The sequence below is a fragment of the Erythrolamprus reginae genome, chromosome 2, assembly GCF_031021105.1.
Source record: "Erythrolamprus reginae isolate rEryReg1 chromosome 2, rEryReg1.hap1, whole genome shotgun sequence".
In the NCBI taxonomy this organism is placed as follows: domain Eukaryota; kingdom Metazoa; phylum Chordata; class Lepidosauria; order Squamata; family Dipsadidae; genus Erythrolamprus; species Erythrolamprus reginae.
Genome location: NC_091951.1, coordinates 92,393,947 through 92,410,387, shown reverse-complemented (window position 1 = coordinate 92,410,387; position 16,441 = coordinate 92,393,947). Strand labels below are relative to the sequence as shown.

Here is a 16,441-nt window from a genome sequence, read left to right as displayed (position 1 = left end):
ACCACTAATATGGGCTGCATTGGTTGCCGATCAATTTCCAGTCACAATTCAAAGTGTTGGTTATGACCTATAAAGCCCTTCATGGCACTGGACCAGAATATCTCCGAGACCGCCTTCAGCTGCACGAATCCCAGCGACCGATTAGGTCCCACAGAGTCGGCCTTCTCCGGGTCCCGTCAACTAAACAATGTCGGTTGGCGGGCCCCAGGGGAAGAGCCTTCTCTGTGGCGGCCCCGACTCTCTGGAGCCAGCTCCCCCCAGAGATTAGAACTGCCCCTACCCTCCTTGCCTTTCGTAAACTCCTCAAAACCCACCTTTGTCATCAGGCATGGGGGAATTGAGATATCTCCCCGGGGCCTATATAATTTATGTATGGTATGTTTGTAGGTATGTCTGCTTAAGAATGGGGTTTCTTAACTACTTTAAATTTTAAAATGTAAATTATTAGATTTGTTATGAATTGTTTTATTATGTTGTGAGCCGCCCCGAGTCTACGGAAAGGGGCGGCAAAGAAATCTGATAAATAAATAAATAAATAAATAAATAAATAAATAAATAAATAAATAAATAAATAAAATGATCTGCCGAATGACTGGGTGGGTGGGCGTGGCTAAGTGATCATGTGACTGGGTGGGTCTGGCCAACTTAATGTCACTCAGGTCGAGGGGCGCCTCACCACCAATTACTCTCCCGTCCCTTCTCAGCCACTCTTTGCCTGCCTGCCCCTTAGGGCCCCAACAAGAAGTAGTTGTTGGAGCTAAGCAGCCACCACAAGAAAGAGTTGGCAAAAAAGCTGGCTCAGTTCAAATTGGATCTGGCAGAGAAGGAGGCTAAGCAGAAGCACCTCACTGAGGACTATGAGCTTAGGCTTTCCAAGCAAAGGGAAGACCTGCAAAAGTGCAAGGCCAAGTACTGGCGCCTGGAGACTCAATGGGCTGAAATGGTCAGTCAGTTCCAGGCCATGACGCAGTCCCCCTGGAACAAGGCCCTTCACCTCTTTGCCCCAGCAGCACTTCCCTTCCGCCTTTGCCCAAACCCTGCACCAGGAGGCTGAAGCAGACCCCAAGTCAGGATTTCTGTCCCCCTCCGACTCACACAAAAGGACCCTGAAGGAAGAGACTCTCTGCAACAACACAAACGTTCATTGCACTTATCTGTCCCAGATACGATTTAATGCAAATATAGAAAATTTAATATTTAATGCAGTATAAAAAATGCAAATAATGTTTCTGCGGACCACCAAAAATTTTCCTGCGGACCATCAGTTGGTGACTGCTGCTTTAAAACATTTCTCATAGGTAAGGGGATGAAGCTTGGGCTTTTAAGCATTACTAAGCTTAGGAATTGGCTTTCCACCTGCTTCTTTGTCTTAGCAGAGTTATAAATAACACCCTATTCATTATGCTGAGACCTGGGATAGAGGTAGCACAGGTCACTCAAGTTAATTATCTTTGTCAGATTCCAGATGGTGTAATGCCCTACTTTTAGTGTCCTCCTCCTCCGAGAGACCTTTGAGATCAAGGTCTCCTTCTAGAACAGAGGTCTTCAAACTAGGGAACTTTAAGACTTGTGGACTTCAAGTCCCAGAATTCTCCAGCCAGCATAGCTGGCTGGAGAATTCTGGGAGTTGAAGTCCACAAGTCTTAAAGTTCCCAAGTTTGAAGACCTCTGTTCTAGACTGTTTGTGAGGGGTTGGAAGCACAATTTCACAGCGGTTACATTTGGCAGATATAATGAAGAGGTAGCCCGTGGCTACTCTCTTGTGGGATAATGATGGCTAACCATTTCCGGACCGACTGCCCAAATCATGCACATGTATGTGCAAATGCACACATGTGTACCCAACCCTCCCAAATGCAATTGCATTGCCTTTCACACACACACCGCCCCTACGCCCCCTTGCACCTGCCCCATCCCTCAGCCATGTGCGGCAAAGACCTAAGATCAGATGGCCATCAGGAGACATGCGTCCATGAGCGGTGGAGCTGAACTGGGTCAACAGCTTGCATGCCATCAGATTGGGCACTGTGTGCCACCTCTGACATACATGCCATAGGTTCGCCATCATTGGACCAGAGTACCTCCGGAACCGCCTGCTACCGCACGAATGCCAGCGACCGATAAGGTCCCACAGAGTTGGCTTTCTCCGGGTCCCGTCGACCAAACAATGTCGTTTGGCGGGCCCCATGGGAAGAGCCTTCTCTGTGGCAGCCCCGGACTTCTGGAATCAACTCCCCCTGGAGATTAGAACTGCCCCCACCCTCCTTGCCTTTCGTAAATTACTGAAGACCCATCTATACCGCCAGGCATGGGGGAGTTGGGACACCTTTCCCCCAGGCTTTTTTAATATTTATGTTTGGGTATGTATAGGTTGTTTGCTTTTTAAAATATGATAGGGTTTTATGTGCTTTTTAATATTAGATTTGTTTTCGCTGGAATATTGTTTTTATTATTGTTGTGAGCCGCCCCGAGTCTTCGGAGAGGGGCGGCATACAAATCTAATAAATTGAATTGAATTGAATCATGGCTATAGGGCTTGTTTTCATTTTTTTCCCTCCCCACCTCCCCGCTATTGATATCTACACGAATCTCTTCTTTGTGTTACTACACTGGGCAATGCTAGAGATGTTTTGTCCTCATATCTGAAGAATGTCAGAATCTGGATGAGATAGAGTAGGCATCAGCATTCTAAATAGCATCTGAGAAATAAACCAAGTCCCAGTCCAATTCTCTCAATCAGAGCTTGATTTATTAACAGAACCATGTCAGCTACGCTATTGTCATTCCAATTCTGAGTCCTTCCCAGAATCCTACCTAGGTTAAGGTTCATCTTACATCCCCCACACCCACAAGTTCATCACCAGAGCCAGTCTTGTGCAGGGGCTTATCAACTTCCTCTTATCTTCAGTTGAGGCAGAACAAACGGTGGCCTTGGCTTGGAGAAAGGAATCTTTGGTTGTGTCTAGTAACTTTCTCCTCTGACTACTCACTACCCCTCCCATCCCTCCTTGTTTTGTGTCAGGCTGAACTCTCTAGCCTACTGTCAGGCCAAAGTCTTCATGTGGAGTTCCACATGAAGACTTTGGCCTGACAGTAGGGTAGACCTGAATACAAGCAAGGGAGAGCTGTTTGTGCACCAGACTCTCTCTGTTTTCTTTTGACATGAAATATTACTCCTGAATGAGTGGGGCTACATCCTAGGATCCTTTAGGATTCTCATTATATGGTGAATTGGTTGAAGCTCTAACTGGGGGAATTTCTCCCAATGTTGACGAACATGCTATTTGTAACTCTATCAGATACAGGATTTTGCCACTAGAAACGAATACTCTTGATATTGCTCATCAAGACGTGGACCCTACATGGATTTGTCCTTGGATTTGCCTTCCTTTATTCACCACAGACCTGCTTTAAATATCTTTTGTGACCACAGGACTACTGTGGATAAAACACAGATCATAACATTTCGTCAAAGCTTTACGGGGGGCCTGTGACAACGCCGACCTCAGGCTGAGAATCACTGCTGTATATTATCCTTGAAGTCTGGGTCATGTGATGCCTCTCAAGAACTCTGGACAAAATTAATTTCTTAAAATAGGTAAGTTAAATGTTCTCATTTACGCTCGACAACCCATTTTATCTTAAGACAAACAATTCACACAATGACCATTTTTTAAAAAAAAGAGATCTTGAATTTTCAAGTCTTCCAAAGTCTAATGAAATTATTGTATCCTGCCACACTTTTTGCCAGCCCTGAAAGCTAAAAATAATTACAATTTAAAACTGCACTGTCTCAAATTTTAAAAGTTGCTTGTGCTTGTTATGGACGGCTAGCATATTAATTCTATTTTTAAAAGCTGTTTGCTATCTAACAAAATACCCCAGAATATTGGCAGAACACAAGATTCCTGAGTATACGATTCCTAAATAATTAACTGGCTACTCCAGTTATACAAAATAATTGTAATGGATTAACCCTTTCTCTATCCAAGACTCTGCAGATCTGCTATCTATCTGAGTAAACACTATTAGTCTAGTTGAAAAAAACAGCTGGACCTGCCATAAGAAAGCTTTCTTAATTGCAACAATAAAAGAATTTGGATTTTTTTACTGCAAGCTACTTCTGCTGATCACTGGTTGCCAGCAGTTTGGCAGATCGAATCTCAGTAGGCTCAAGTTTGACTCAGCCTTCCATTCTTCCAAGATTGGTAAAATGAGGACCCAGATTGTTGGGGGCAATATGTTTACTCTCTGTAAACCGCTTAGAGAGGACTGTAAAGTACTGTGAAGCGGTATATAAATTTAATTGCTATCGCTAATGTTAATGCTATTTTTGATTCTGACATAGCTACTTGGCAAAACGTGGCTCTTTTGTTGGGAAAGATTTGGCTGGGGAGTAGGTTTCTGCATTTATCGGAATGGAGTCTCTCTCTACAGACTTTGGTGAACAGGAGCAGAGGAAAGGAATGAAAAAAGCTTCTGGATTTATGCCCAATGAGCTTTTATACTGATGTGAAATGGGAGGAACGGAAGTGGGTACAATTACAAGGGAGCAAACAAAAGACCAAACCAACCACAGCATTAACCCAGCAGAGTAGGTAGCTCACATCAAAGTCTGACTTACATCATTGGGAACTAGAAACTCCTGAGAGCTATTCTGAGAGTTTGCATCCAGGCCTACAGAGAAAGAGAGAAAGAAGACACAGAATTATTGGGGCGCTTTGCCTTAGCCCCACCCCTGGTTACTCCTTGAATGGGTATTTCATAATCCTGCCTTCCGTAGAATAAGCTAGAACTGAAACGTTAGCATCTTAAAGATCCTTTCTAGGCACCATAGTTATAAAGAGCAGGGAGGACACAAAAAGGATTGGATGGCTTCCCAGTTCTTGCAAAGCAATCAGCAGCTCCAAGAAGAGGCTTTTGTTTTATGCCATTTCACTTAGGTCACATTACACAGCACTAATTTTAGATAGTCCCGGTGGAATTCCAGCCTATCCCTGCCTCTTCCTGCTTGACGCAGACCCCATTGGCTAAAGATACTCTTTTGTCAACGTAAGAAACAATTCTGGTCCTTATTCAGATGGTTGAGTGTTTTGGTTCAGTTGCATGGATTTGCTGCATTTTTAAAACCAAGTTCAATGAATGCATAAATAAACAAAACCCAAAAGAAGGATTCTTATTGTTGTGCATTGTTTATCTGAGCTCCTTCCATTAGAAGATATTTTAACTTTGGACTTCTGGCTTTATCCAGATGTTCAGCTCCTAATTATTCCTGGAATAACTGAATCCATTAATTCAACATTGACTTTGAGTGACCACAAAGATAGACCTTCTCCAGAATGATCCTCCCCTGACCCAGACTTTCAAATCTTATAACAATGCCTGCCCCCACCACTTCTGTAATTGAGCCCATGTACCTGGTTGTCTTCTTCTGTTTCTTTTCACTTTTTTCCAACTTACAGACTTCTCAAGAGTCTTCAGATATGTCTAAATTACGATTAGGTATGCCTGGGCATTTGTCTCTTTAATAAGAGCCATAGCTTGATTTGTTCTATGATCCATGATCGGGTTTTTTTGCCATCCAATATCACTGTCTTAAAATATCAATAGTCTTTTCTAGGCTGCTTCTTCAAACTACTTGAAACTGCCTGGATACAGATCAGCAATCTGTAAAGTTGTTGTAAAGATTTCACTTCCACAAAGTGTCACAGGGAAAAAAACATTATGCAATGAAATCATTTATATTTTTAGCTATTTTGGTTCTTTCTTTTCATCAGCATAGTAAGGCTATTGGTGTTTCTTCCTCCAATTCTAAAAACCACACTCATCTTTTTCCAATCTAGTTTCCATCAATATATATTCAGGATGTAGATTTTTTTTTTTTAAAGGAGAAAATCTTGTCTCACTCTTTTGCCATGTGGAGCTAGTCTATTTTGTTAGTTTGTGTGGATGGTGGGTTCCTGTCCTGTGCATAGAGGTTTTACATTAGGATAAAAATCAAAGGATATTGTGTACGATTGTGCTTTGTTCTTTGCTTAATAGCTTTTCTGTGATAAGAACAAAGATGCTAAAATTATTTCCAGCAATATAAGATCCAGCCAGAATGATACATGCCTTTGTTATGCCTCACTTGGATTCCTGCAATGTGCTTGGTTCCTGCCTTTGAAAACTGCTCGAAATCATCCGCTGGTTCTGACTGCTGCCACAAAGCTGCTTTTCAAGATTGGCTATAGATAGCAAGAGATCACATCTTTACAACAACTATACAGGCTGCTTGATCTGTATCCAGGCAAAGTTTCGAGTACTGCCCAAGACATTCAAAGATTTATTCCAAATCACTTATTCCTTCGTATCTTTCTCTCTGTCTCTGTCTCTCTGTGTTGTATTTAGAGAAAGAAAATGGGAGACATTGAGAAAAAGTGTATCCTTGGTCTTTTGAGCTGATTTCCTCTGTTTCCACTGAATTTTAATCTGAAGATTGCTATAATGATGGATATATTGAAAATAAAGAGTTAATAAAAACAAAAATACTAGGAAGGCGAATTTGCAAAATATTCTTCTTTGACAGGGGGACTGACTGATGGTGCTCTATAACTTATTTTCAACGTCTGAATTTAAACAATGTGGCTTCTATGGTTTCATCTTATCCTGTTTTTGTGAGTGCAAAAGTTGTTTTTCTGTAAACTACAGGTTCTGCTTTAGTTATGTATGAACCCGGTGTACTGCAATTTATTCAATACATCATGAATTATTATGAATTAGGATTCTGGTTGGTACTTAGGAAATAGCCACCGACTGTTCTAGAAGATGAAAAACCACTTTGGAAAATGAACTAACAGCTTTCTCCCCCACTCTCTCTCTGGCTATATTTCTTTCCTGTCCTGCTGTAGATGATGTAATCCAGATGTCTGTGTTTGGTGCAATCAATTACAATTTTACAAGCAGACTGAGAATGACCCAAGTGACCTAGAGTTGGGCTCTGTAAGCATCTTAATAAGTGGGTGACTGTTCTAGGGATTATGTATAACAATTGAGGTGCACATTAAAGAATCAATTAGCATTACTCCAACAAAGCTACCACACCAACTGCGTACTTTTACAGACACATTTCCTATTTATGTCTCAGACTCAAGTGTCCCCAATATTTATTTTTTATCATTTCTTAGATTGCTTTCTTTTCCCATGAAAAATAGCCTTACTGACCCGGCATCCTCCATGAATGCTGGACCACAACTTCCAAAATACTCATCCACCCAGCCTGCCCTTGCTAACTTGGGATAGTGTTCACACTTAAGAGGATGGGAGGTTGGTATAAAATTACGGGCTAGAAACATAAGTATTTTGATGGAGGCTCTCAAATGCTCTCCACAATTCTTTTTCTTTTTTCTTTTAGCATTTATATCCCAAATAAATCCTTAACAATTCACTAGATTTCATATCAGTTACCAATACCAATATCATATTTGTCACCAATCCTCTGCCTGATCTGTAAAAATCATTTTAAGGCAGATTCATTTTTATGCCTATTTTATGCAATTCAAAGATATGGCATGAAAGAATGACTCCATAAGTTTATCAATAACTCTAATAAAAATACTGTTTACATTTCAATACATTTTTCATATTTTTCTTCGGAATGTAATATTTTATTTGTTCATGTTATATAGTTCTAGTGACATTTCTTGGTGAAGAATTACTACTAATTAGGTTTATTTATAAATATGTTTCTGTCTACTCTCTCTGCAAAAAAAAGTATAGTTGCAAAATCTTTAAACTGTAATTAAGAATCTGATATTATCAGACTTAATCTCAGAACTCTTAACTAACTCTCTTACCTGCAACTAGGGATGGAGTTTGGGCCAAGGATGAAAATGAGACAGGATGCCCCGAAAGCTGCTGCAACTTTGTCACCTGCACAACAGGAAGAAAATAATAATCCTTAAATATAAATAATTGTCAATTCTAGACAAGTGGTTCTTGACAGTATCTTAGAGGGTCTCTCACAACTCAAGACTTTTTCATGGCTGGAAAAACTGTGCTTCATTTCACCTGTATGTGAAAAGGAAGCAATAAAACTTTATCAACCACTGTGTTTGTGTTACTGTTTCAAATAAGTCTGGGGTAGTAAACTTTATGAAGATGTCTTTTATGAAGCAATCTTGAGCTATCTCTCTCATAACAACAGAGGTTCTTTTTCCCTGTGGTTTGTGCCAATTTTAAATTAGGTTTCGGCTATAGCTGTAGGATCATCTCCGTCCGGTTAAACAGAGTTACCCACTAAGGACATAAAAGGTTTTCCTAAATATCAAGATTCACTGACTGGTTAAAACTAAGTCATTCTAAGTGCTTTTGTCTGTTCTTGTAAATTCTGCTACTGCCTTTAATAGCTGACCTCAATACAGTGCCCCCAAGATCTCCAGACACTATGGGGAGGCCAATATGCTTGAAATACCTGGTTGGAAAGATGACGCTTCTATAATCTTTTCAAGAAAAGTAGCATAGGATGGGTCAAGGCCAGAGACCAAAACCAAGATGTGAGGACCACAGAGGGGAAGACCTGGAGTTTAAATATAAATTGCCAGCTGGACTCACCTCAGCTTGAGATATTCCACTGTATTGTCCTTGCATGGGAAATCCCTAAAAAAACGGAAGAATAATGACAAAAAAGAAAGGTATTCTGAAAATATATTAGAGCTTCCTTGAAAAGTTCATTTATTGAAAGGATAAAGAACGAAAATTACAGAGAAAAGCGGGGGGGGGGGGAGGACAGGAAGAGTTGCAACAGGAAAAAAAATCCCAAAACAGCAACAAAACAAAAGTAGATATCCTGAAAATTTAGAAAACTGGACAATATTTCTCATTTTGATTTCAAAAACATATTTCAGAGCTCAAGCAAACATCGCACCTGTCTGCCATTCTTTAAAGCATACAGTAGCTGCCCTCTGATGTTACCCTAAGTAAAGGCTCAGGCTTTCTTGATGATAGAGCAGGGTCCCCAAACTTGGCATCTTTAGGATTTGTGGACTTCAACTCCCAGATTTCTCCAGCCAGCTGTTCTCCGTTGGGCATCTTTGGGGATGATTGACAGGTTCTCTCCAAAGGCTTGTGGTGGAAACGACCTGAGCAATTGGGGGGAACCTGTCTTTGGGTCCCGCCCATTTCTTTCCCCTTGTATGGGATAGACGGCGAGACCTCCCACATGCAGGTGCATGGCAGTGAGTCAGGTGAGGGCGTGGCCCCTCACCTGGATCAGCATGGAGCTACGCCCATAAGTTGCCCCGGAAGTTTTTCTGACGTCATTTTCCGCCCCGGAAGTAATTGTTTGACCCTGCGGGTCCTTGTTTAGGGTTATAGTTAATTTATGCTAATTTATTTAAATAAATTATGCAAATTTAATTAATAAAATGACCCATTTTAAATCCAGCTCTTGTGTCCGTGGCGTTACTCCGCCTCTGCTGCAAAAGGTCATTTCCCTATCTAATGCCTTAAGTTTTTAGTGTGTTGAATTCACACAATATTCTCCTCTTATGATCTATTTTATCTGAGCTGAAATGCAAATGAGATGCTCTGAATTTAATATTCAGAAGAGTTAAGTACTATTACATATTATTTTAAAATGGCCACCTACACCATTACACCTTTACAATTAATACTTATTGTTACCAAGAAAAGTTGAATGTATATCAGTGCTTTGTCACTGGCTAAGACTAAGTCACCCTCATTCATTTTTTACTAAGAGCATTTGTATGCAGTAATAATTTGATTTATTCAGTCATTCAGCATTTTGGTGCATCAACTCACACAGCTTTGGCCATCTAGTAAGCATGTTTTAATTTTTAAACAGTAGTTAATGTTTCTCAGTTGTACTGCAGTATAAAAAGTGATTAAAGTTAATTCTGTGTGCATTATGATCATCAGCATAGAAGAAAAACAAAACAGTAATGGATTTTGTTCAAAATTATAGTGAAGTCTCACTGAAATCCTTGTAAACTGACTTACTATATAATACATTTAATTTCTGGGGGTTTTTTCTCCTTAAGCATTTATAGGCTCAGATGGCAATCCTGTCTATCTGAAATTAAAATTATGACATTTCCGAATTTGAATTATATTGTCAATTGTTATTATGCAGCTTTGGTGAAGAACATTTTTCTTCCTCTTTTATGGCTCATTCTGCATTTATTTGGTTCATATTAGCAATTAAATTGTTCCAAGATTTCAATGTTAGTATAAGAAAGAAATGGCATAGGCTATGGGTGCCATCAGTTAGGGATCTACCTTAACTGATAGTAAGCTATATTATGGCTCCTAATAGTATATCACAACTGCTCTCAATAAGTGGCAATCCAAATTCCAGTTGTGCTGGGAGTATTATCTACACCAGACAGAAGCTGATTTGTATACCTGATTTCCAGCATTTTCCCACTGCTGTAGCTAATTTTCCTCTTGATCTGACTCCACCTTCCCAGCACATTCCTGATGGCCTGCTCAACCTCTTCTTAGTACTTTCTCACCATCCTCCCTTTCATGTGTCTCCTTGCTGGTTCATCAAACTCCCATCTTTCAAACCTCTTCCCGCTAATGCTATCATAACCTATATGACCTATAAAGCCCTTCATGGCACCGGACCAGATTATATCAGGGACCGCCTTCTGCTGCACGAATCCCAGCGACCGGTTAGGTCCCACAGAGTGGGTCTTCTCCGGGTCCCGTCAACTAAACAATGCTGCTTGGCGGGACCCAGGGGAAGAGCCTTCTCTGTGGCGGCCCCGGCCCTCTGGTACCAACTCCCCCCAGAGATTAGAATTGCCCACACCCTCCTTGCCTTTCGTAAGCTCCTTAAAACCCATCTCTGCCACCAGGCATGGGGGAATTGAGATGCTCTTTCCCCCTGGGCCTTTACAATTTCATGTGTGGTATGTCTGTATGTATGTTTGGTTTTTTATATTAATGGGTTTTTCACTCATTTTTAGTATTTATTGGATTATTATTGTACATTGTTTTATTACTGCTGTTAGCCGCCCGAGTCTCCGGAGAGGGGCGGCATACAAATCCAATAAATAAATAAATAAAATAAATAAATAAATAACAGGGGAACCCAAAACCTCTTTATGTCTTGGCAAAACAATCTACTGATAGTTTATTTAAAGGTCTCTTACCTGATTGGCTGACAAAAGAACCGGGCCCAAGGACAAGCTGGGATGGTAAGGAATCGTGGCACCTTTTGGGGGTGACTGAAATAAATCAGAAGAAAGTATCACTGCACAATTATATCTTCCTGTACCCCAAGCTGCTTTCTAATGCCAACAGGCACTGCCTTCTATCATACAACAGGCATTCTGGCATTGCATCGAGGGGATATTTTTAGCTAACTCCCATTTGGTTATGCTGAGTAATTTCAAACATGGGCAGGATATGAAAAATAAAAGATCACCTTTGATCATGTTTAGTCTCTTGCCCCTAGCAGACAATTAAAGGAAGAGAATACAAAAGTGTAAGAAACGTTGCTGCTTATTCTATATCCTTTGGGAAGGAAATCTATCTTTGACATGGCTGCCCGGCAAATTGCAGATTTTGATGAATCAAAATTATCCCAAGATTTCTGCTATGGAAATCATCTTCCCCTGTGCAATTAAAGGTGGGAGAAATCTTCCAGGCAAACAACTCAGAAAGGTAGTGCCAGATTGATGTACAGGTCAGGCACTGCTGAGAAAGATTCTTGCCTGAAATCCTAAAGCAGAGTATCTAGAAGAGGGTACTTGATACTTAACTCATTGAAATGTCTGACTCAACAGTTATGTAAATGCCCTTTTTTGCTTGCTTGCTTTCCTAAGAAATAGGTCTGGCAACTGTGAATAGGAATTAACAGTAATGTGCTAGAGGCATATTTAAATATTTCTTTATAGACCATCTGACCGATCAAACTGCTACCCCAATAGAACTCTCCTTAGAGTAGAAAGGCAGCTAGACAGCAGACTATTAACTGTAAAAATGTTTGCAAGTAAAAAAGTGCATAAGCGGGTGTGTTTTCCTTCCTTCCTTCCTTCCTTCCTTCCTTCCTTCCTTCCTCCCCCCTCCCTCCCATCCTCCCTCCCTCCCCTGCCTTCCTGCCTATATATTTACTGTATTTCCCAGAAAATAAGACACAACTGAAAAATAAGCCCTAGCTTGATTTTTCAAGATGCTTGTAATATAAGCTCTATCCCCCCCAAAAGCCCAAATGAAGATCGTCAGAGACATATTTCCCCCCAAATATGACCTAACCAAAAAATAAGCCCTAATGTGTCTTTTCAAGCAAAAATTAATATAAGACCTGGTCTTATTTTCAGGGAAATACGATAGCTGTCCAACTCTGGGCAGCTCACAAGACACATGTGTTGCTACCATCACTGTTCGTTTAAAATTATATCTGCAATTGTGGTTGGGAGGGTTTTTTGGTATACCCAGTGGCCAAATAGGGAGGGGGGGAAATCCGAATGGAACTCCAAGCAGATACAAGGTTTTGAAGTATCCAAGAAGTGCCTTTGAATTTCAAGTCCCAAAGTCCCACTTCTCTACAAAGGAACAGAGTGTTATTCTTGCCCGACACATGAGAGTAAACAAAAGCGGTACCTCCAGTATAACTGCACAGATCTGTCGCACGCACTGGATGATGGCATCGGGTACCCCAGAGACTGTTACAGCCCTTTCAGTGGAATTGGGCAGAAGGTCTCCAGCCACTTGGACCTGAGCACCTGTTGTCTGGAATGAAGAAATGCTCTGTTTTTCTCAGCAGCCTCTACCTACATGGAGCTGGGTCAATAATATTTTTGTAATCCCGCGAGATTATTATGGCATTGCTGAAGGAGATAATTTATTCAGAGATCTAAACGTTTCCCGTTATACCTCTTCCCTGGCATAGATATGACTTCTTGTACATTTGAATTTCACAAAGAAATGCAAGTGAAAAAAAAGTTGCAAATTTAGTTTCAGTTTTTTAATTAATGAGAAAGAAGTGGGCAAGCCAGCTTCTGAGATTTAAGCCATTCACTCTGGGAGCATCACATCAATGACAATGAAACTAGAAAGAAAAAAAGTTAAGGCACATTTTTTAAAAAGAAAATTAAGAAAGTAACAGTAATGCTTATGTGAACAAGATGTGATGATTGAAGGCTCTACCTCTCGGATTTCCTTTATTTTGGCTCCAGCTTTGCCAATGAGTGAACCACACTGGCTAGCTGGGATGACTAGCCTCAGTGTTACAGGCGGTTTGGAGACGGTGCCTCCATTGGTTGCTCCATTTCCCAAGTCCTGAAATAAAAGAATTGCTATTCAATTCAAGTGCAAAGGGATCTTTTCAAAGCCACATTTAATTATTATTAGCATGCAGCATTTTGTGTTAGAATCCCCATTTATAGGTTAAACCCCCCCCCCTAAGAATCTAGTTCTTCTCTCTTAATTTCTAAGATTGACTATTTGATGATATCCAGGGTTTTTTGCATGCTGCATTCCTAATAATATTCTAACTTGATTTTTTTTAAATCACAGATACAATTTGCTGAGATATAAATACAGTCACATCACCCCCACTGGCTTTAATACGGTGGTTTGGAATTCCTAGGGAAACTTGAATTATATATACAGAGAGAAGTACATTACAACAAATTGCTGTTTAACTTTAATGCTTTAACGAGATACAGTACGTGCCAGAAAATTATCAAGAACTCCCCTGTTTCAAAACCCCACTACAAAATCAATTTTCTCAAAAAATAAATTGCATGACTTTCTTCCTTCTTTTTTTGGCAGGAACGGGTATGAAATATCACCATTGGATCACAGACGCAACAGCCGTTGTAAGCTCTCAATAACTAGATATGGTTTATGCCAGCTTTCACTGGAAAGCTTCTAGCTTTAAAGGAAAACTGATAAGATTTTTTTTTAGTGCTACAATATACTTAATGTGAGCAAGTGAGCAACATGCAGCAGAAGGAGACTGAGGCTACTTCACCTCCTCCAGCTTGAAGGCAATCATGGAAACAGCTCTGAAAACAGCATCCGTGGAACCTGTAATGGTTGTGATCCTCTCAGGGCAGGATCCTTCTGAGATGGTAATCCGGGCAGTGCTCTAAAGAGACAGCAAACCAGGAATAATCAAGGGGAAATACGCTTTAAGTTTTCTAATTGTTTATAGAACGCTTTTATCAAGCGCACAAGATGTTTCATAAACATCTCAATCCTCTGCCAAGTAGCTGGCTGCTATCTGCCTACTGCAGATGTGGCTGAGGGACAGAAGAGATAGGCCCTGTCTGTTTGGGGAGTCTAGTCTGAATTTAAATTAGAAGCAAGGACTTCATGGCTCCCACCTCTTTTTCTCATGGCTCACATCTGCAATTGTCTGGGAGGTATCTGCTAAAAGAACAACGTTGTGGTTAGAAACTATGAGGCTGCGAATTCTCATCCCGCCTTGGGCACAAAGTGACCTTGAGCCACTTGCTTTCTCTCAGCCCTAAGAAGGAGACACGGGCAAACACTTCTGAAAAATCGTGCTGAAAAAACTGCAGGGGCTTGTCCAGGAAATCCCTAAAAATTGAATAGAACTGAACAGAATAAAAATAAACCTGCTACTTGAGAATCAAATTCTCTCATTTCAAGAGAGGATAAATTCAAAAGTCAATGGTCTTCATACCTATACCTATACTTCATACGCTTATTATTATTATTTCATCATAGAATGTAATAATATGTTTAATACAGATAATAAAGTCTGTTTCATTTCTATTTTCCATTCCTCTTCTCATTAAGTCTTTTGCATTGTGAGCATAACCTAGATTAATACTGAAATAAAACTGGCAAATCCAACAGCGGCAGTTAATTATAAATACAGACATGATGCAGAGCTTCAAAAAAATAATAATGGCACAGCAAATTCTGAAAGCAAAGGGCAGCATCGTTGGGCAGGTTCATGCAGTATAGCATTAAAGCATCTCTGCGGATTCTGTAAGATTCTCAAGTCATCCAGGTCATGCTTGTCCCAAAGGTGCTTTTTCAGGAGACCGCTGGACTTTCTTTGAAGACGTTTTGCTTCTCATTCAAGACGCTTCTTTAGTTCTGACAGGATAGTGGGGATAGTTGTCTGCAAGGAATATAAATCCCTCCATTCCCCGATATCCTGTCAGAGCTGAAGAAACTTCTTGGATGAAAAGCAAAATGTCTTCAAAGAAAAAACAAGAAAGTCCAATTGCCTCCTGAAGAGGCAGAAATACCAGTACTGATCTCATCTAGTAGCATTTTATTTATTTATTTTATTTATTCATTTGTCCAATACACAATAGATACGGAAGAGAATAGACATGAAGTAATATATATAGATAATATGTAAAAATAGAGGAGAAGATATATGAAAGGAAGAAAATATATATGATATATGAGATAAAGGAAAGACAATTGGACAGGGGACAAAAGGCACACTAGTGCACTTATGTACGCCCCTTGCTGACCTCTTAGGAACCTGGAGAGGTCAATTGTGGATAGGAATGTTGGGGGTTAGGGGTTGACACTACATTGAGTTCGGTAATGAGTTCCACGCTTCGACAACTCAATTGTTAAAGTCATATTTTTTACAGTCAAGTTTGGAGGGGTTAATATTAAGTTTGAATCTGTTGCGTGCTCTTGTGTTGTTGCGGTTGAAGCTGAAGTAGTCATTGACCGGTAGGACGTTGCAGCATATGATCTTGTGGGCAATACTTAGATCGTATTTAAGTTTATTCAGTGACAATGAGGAGCTAGAGAGAATTGTACTCATTATTTTAGAATAATTATCAATTAAATTCAGAAAAACAGTGACTACAAGTAGGTTGATCCCGCTTTCCGTCTCTCCATATTTTCTAGCACTTTCCTCTTGATCCTCATTTTGACTCCCTACTTTCTTACAACAGATTTTCGCTTTTGTTAGAAATTTATCCGGCTAGAACTATCAAGTAGATCACTTTTATGTTATGTTATGTTTTTATTTTATTTTGTTATTTTATTTTATTTTATTTTCCATCCTCAGCAACTTGAGTGGATTTCAACTCCCAGATTGGTTGGCTGGGGAATTTTGGGAGCTGACATCCACACATTTAAAAATTGCTGAATTTGTGAAACTCTGGAATATCAGGTCATGTGTATTTGGGCTATCTTCCCTCATGATACCCACCTGCTCTCGTATCTTCTTCACAGTCTCCCCTTTCTGTAGGATTAAGGACAATAAAGACAATTAGTCTTAGAACGTAGAGCAAAGGAATTTTGAAATCACAGTGTGACCTGCATCGATCTTACCTTGCCTATGATACTGCCAACTTCCTGCAGAGACAAAAGAGAAATGGGGTTAGAAGAGATATCCGAATCTGTGTCTAGAAATGCCTGAGCATATACTTTTGGCTGGAAAACGAGGAAGCCATCGCACCCACCTTCTCAAAAAAGG

At 40.2% G+C, this 16,441-nt stretch overlaps 1 protein-coding gene across 6 annotated transcripts in view; it reads right to left on the bottom strand.

Annotated features, from left to right (window-relative positions):
• The window catches only part of PCBP4 (poly(rC) binding protein 4), a 57,839-nt gene that overhangs the window by 9,767 nt on the left and 31,631 nt on the right, over nt 1–16,441 (bottom strand). For all 6 annotated transcript variants that reach the window (XM_070738699.1, XM_070738695.1, XM_070738696.1 and 3 more), the window contains 9 exons: nt 16,297–16,320; nt 16,175–16,207; nt 13,988–14,104; nt 13,159–13,290; nt 12,613–12,741; nt 11,160–11,234; nt 8,593–8,637; nt 7,836–7,911; nt 4,625–4,677 (listed from right to left, as the gene is read on the bottom strand). In XM_070738699.1, coding sequence (XP_070594800.1) covers nt 4,625–4,677; nt 7,836–7,911; nt 8,593–8,637; nt 11,160–11,234; nt 12,613–12,741; nt 13,159–13,290; nt 13,988–14,104; nt 16,175–16,207; nt 16,297–16,320 — 684 coding nt within the window. The remainder of the gene's footprint in view (nt 1–4,624; nt 4,678–7,835; nt 7,912–8,592; nt 8,638–11,159; nt 11,235–12,612; nt 12,742–13,158; nt 13,291–13,987; nt 14,105–16,174; nt 16,208–16,296; nt 16,321–16,441) is intronic.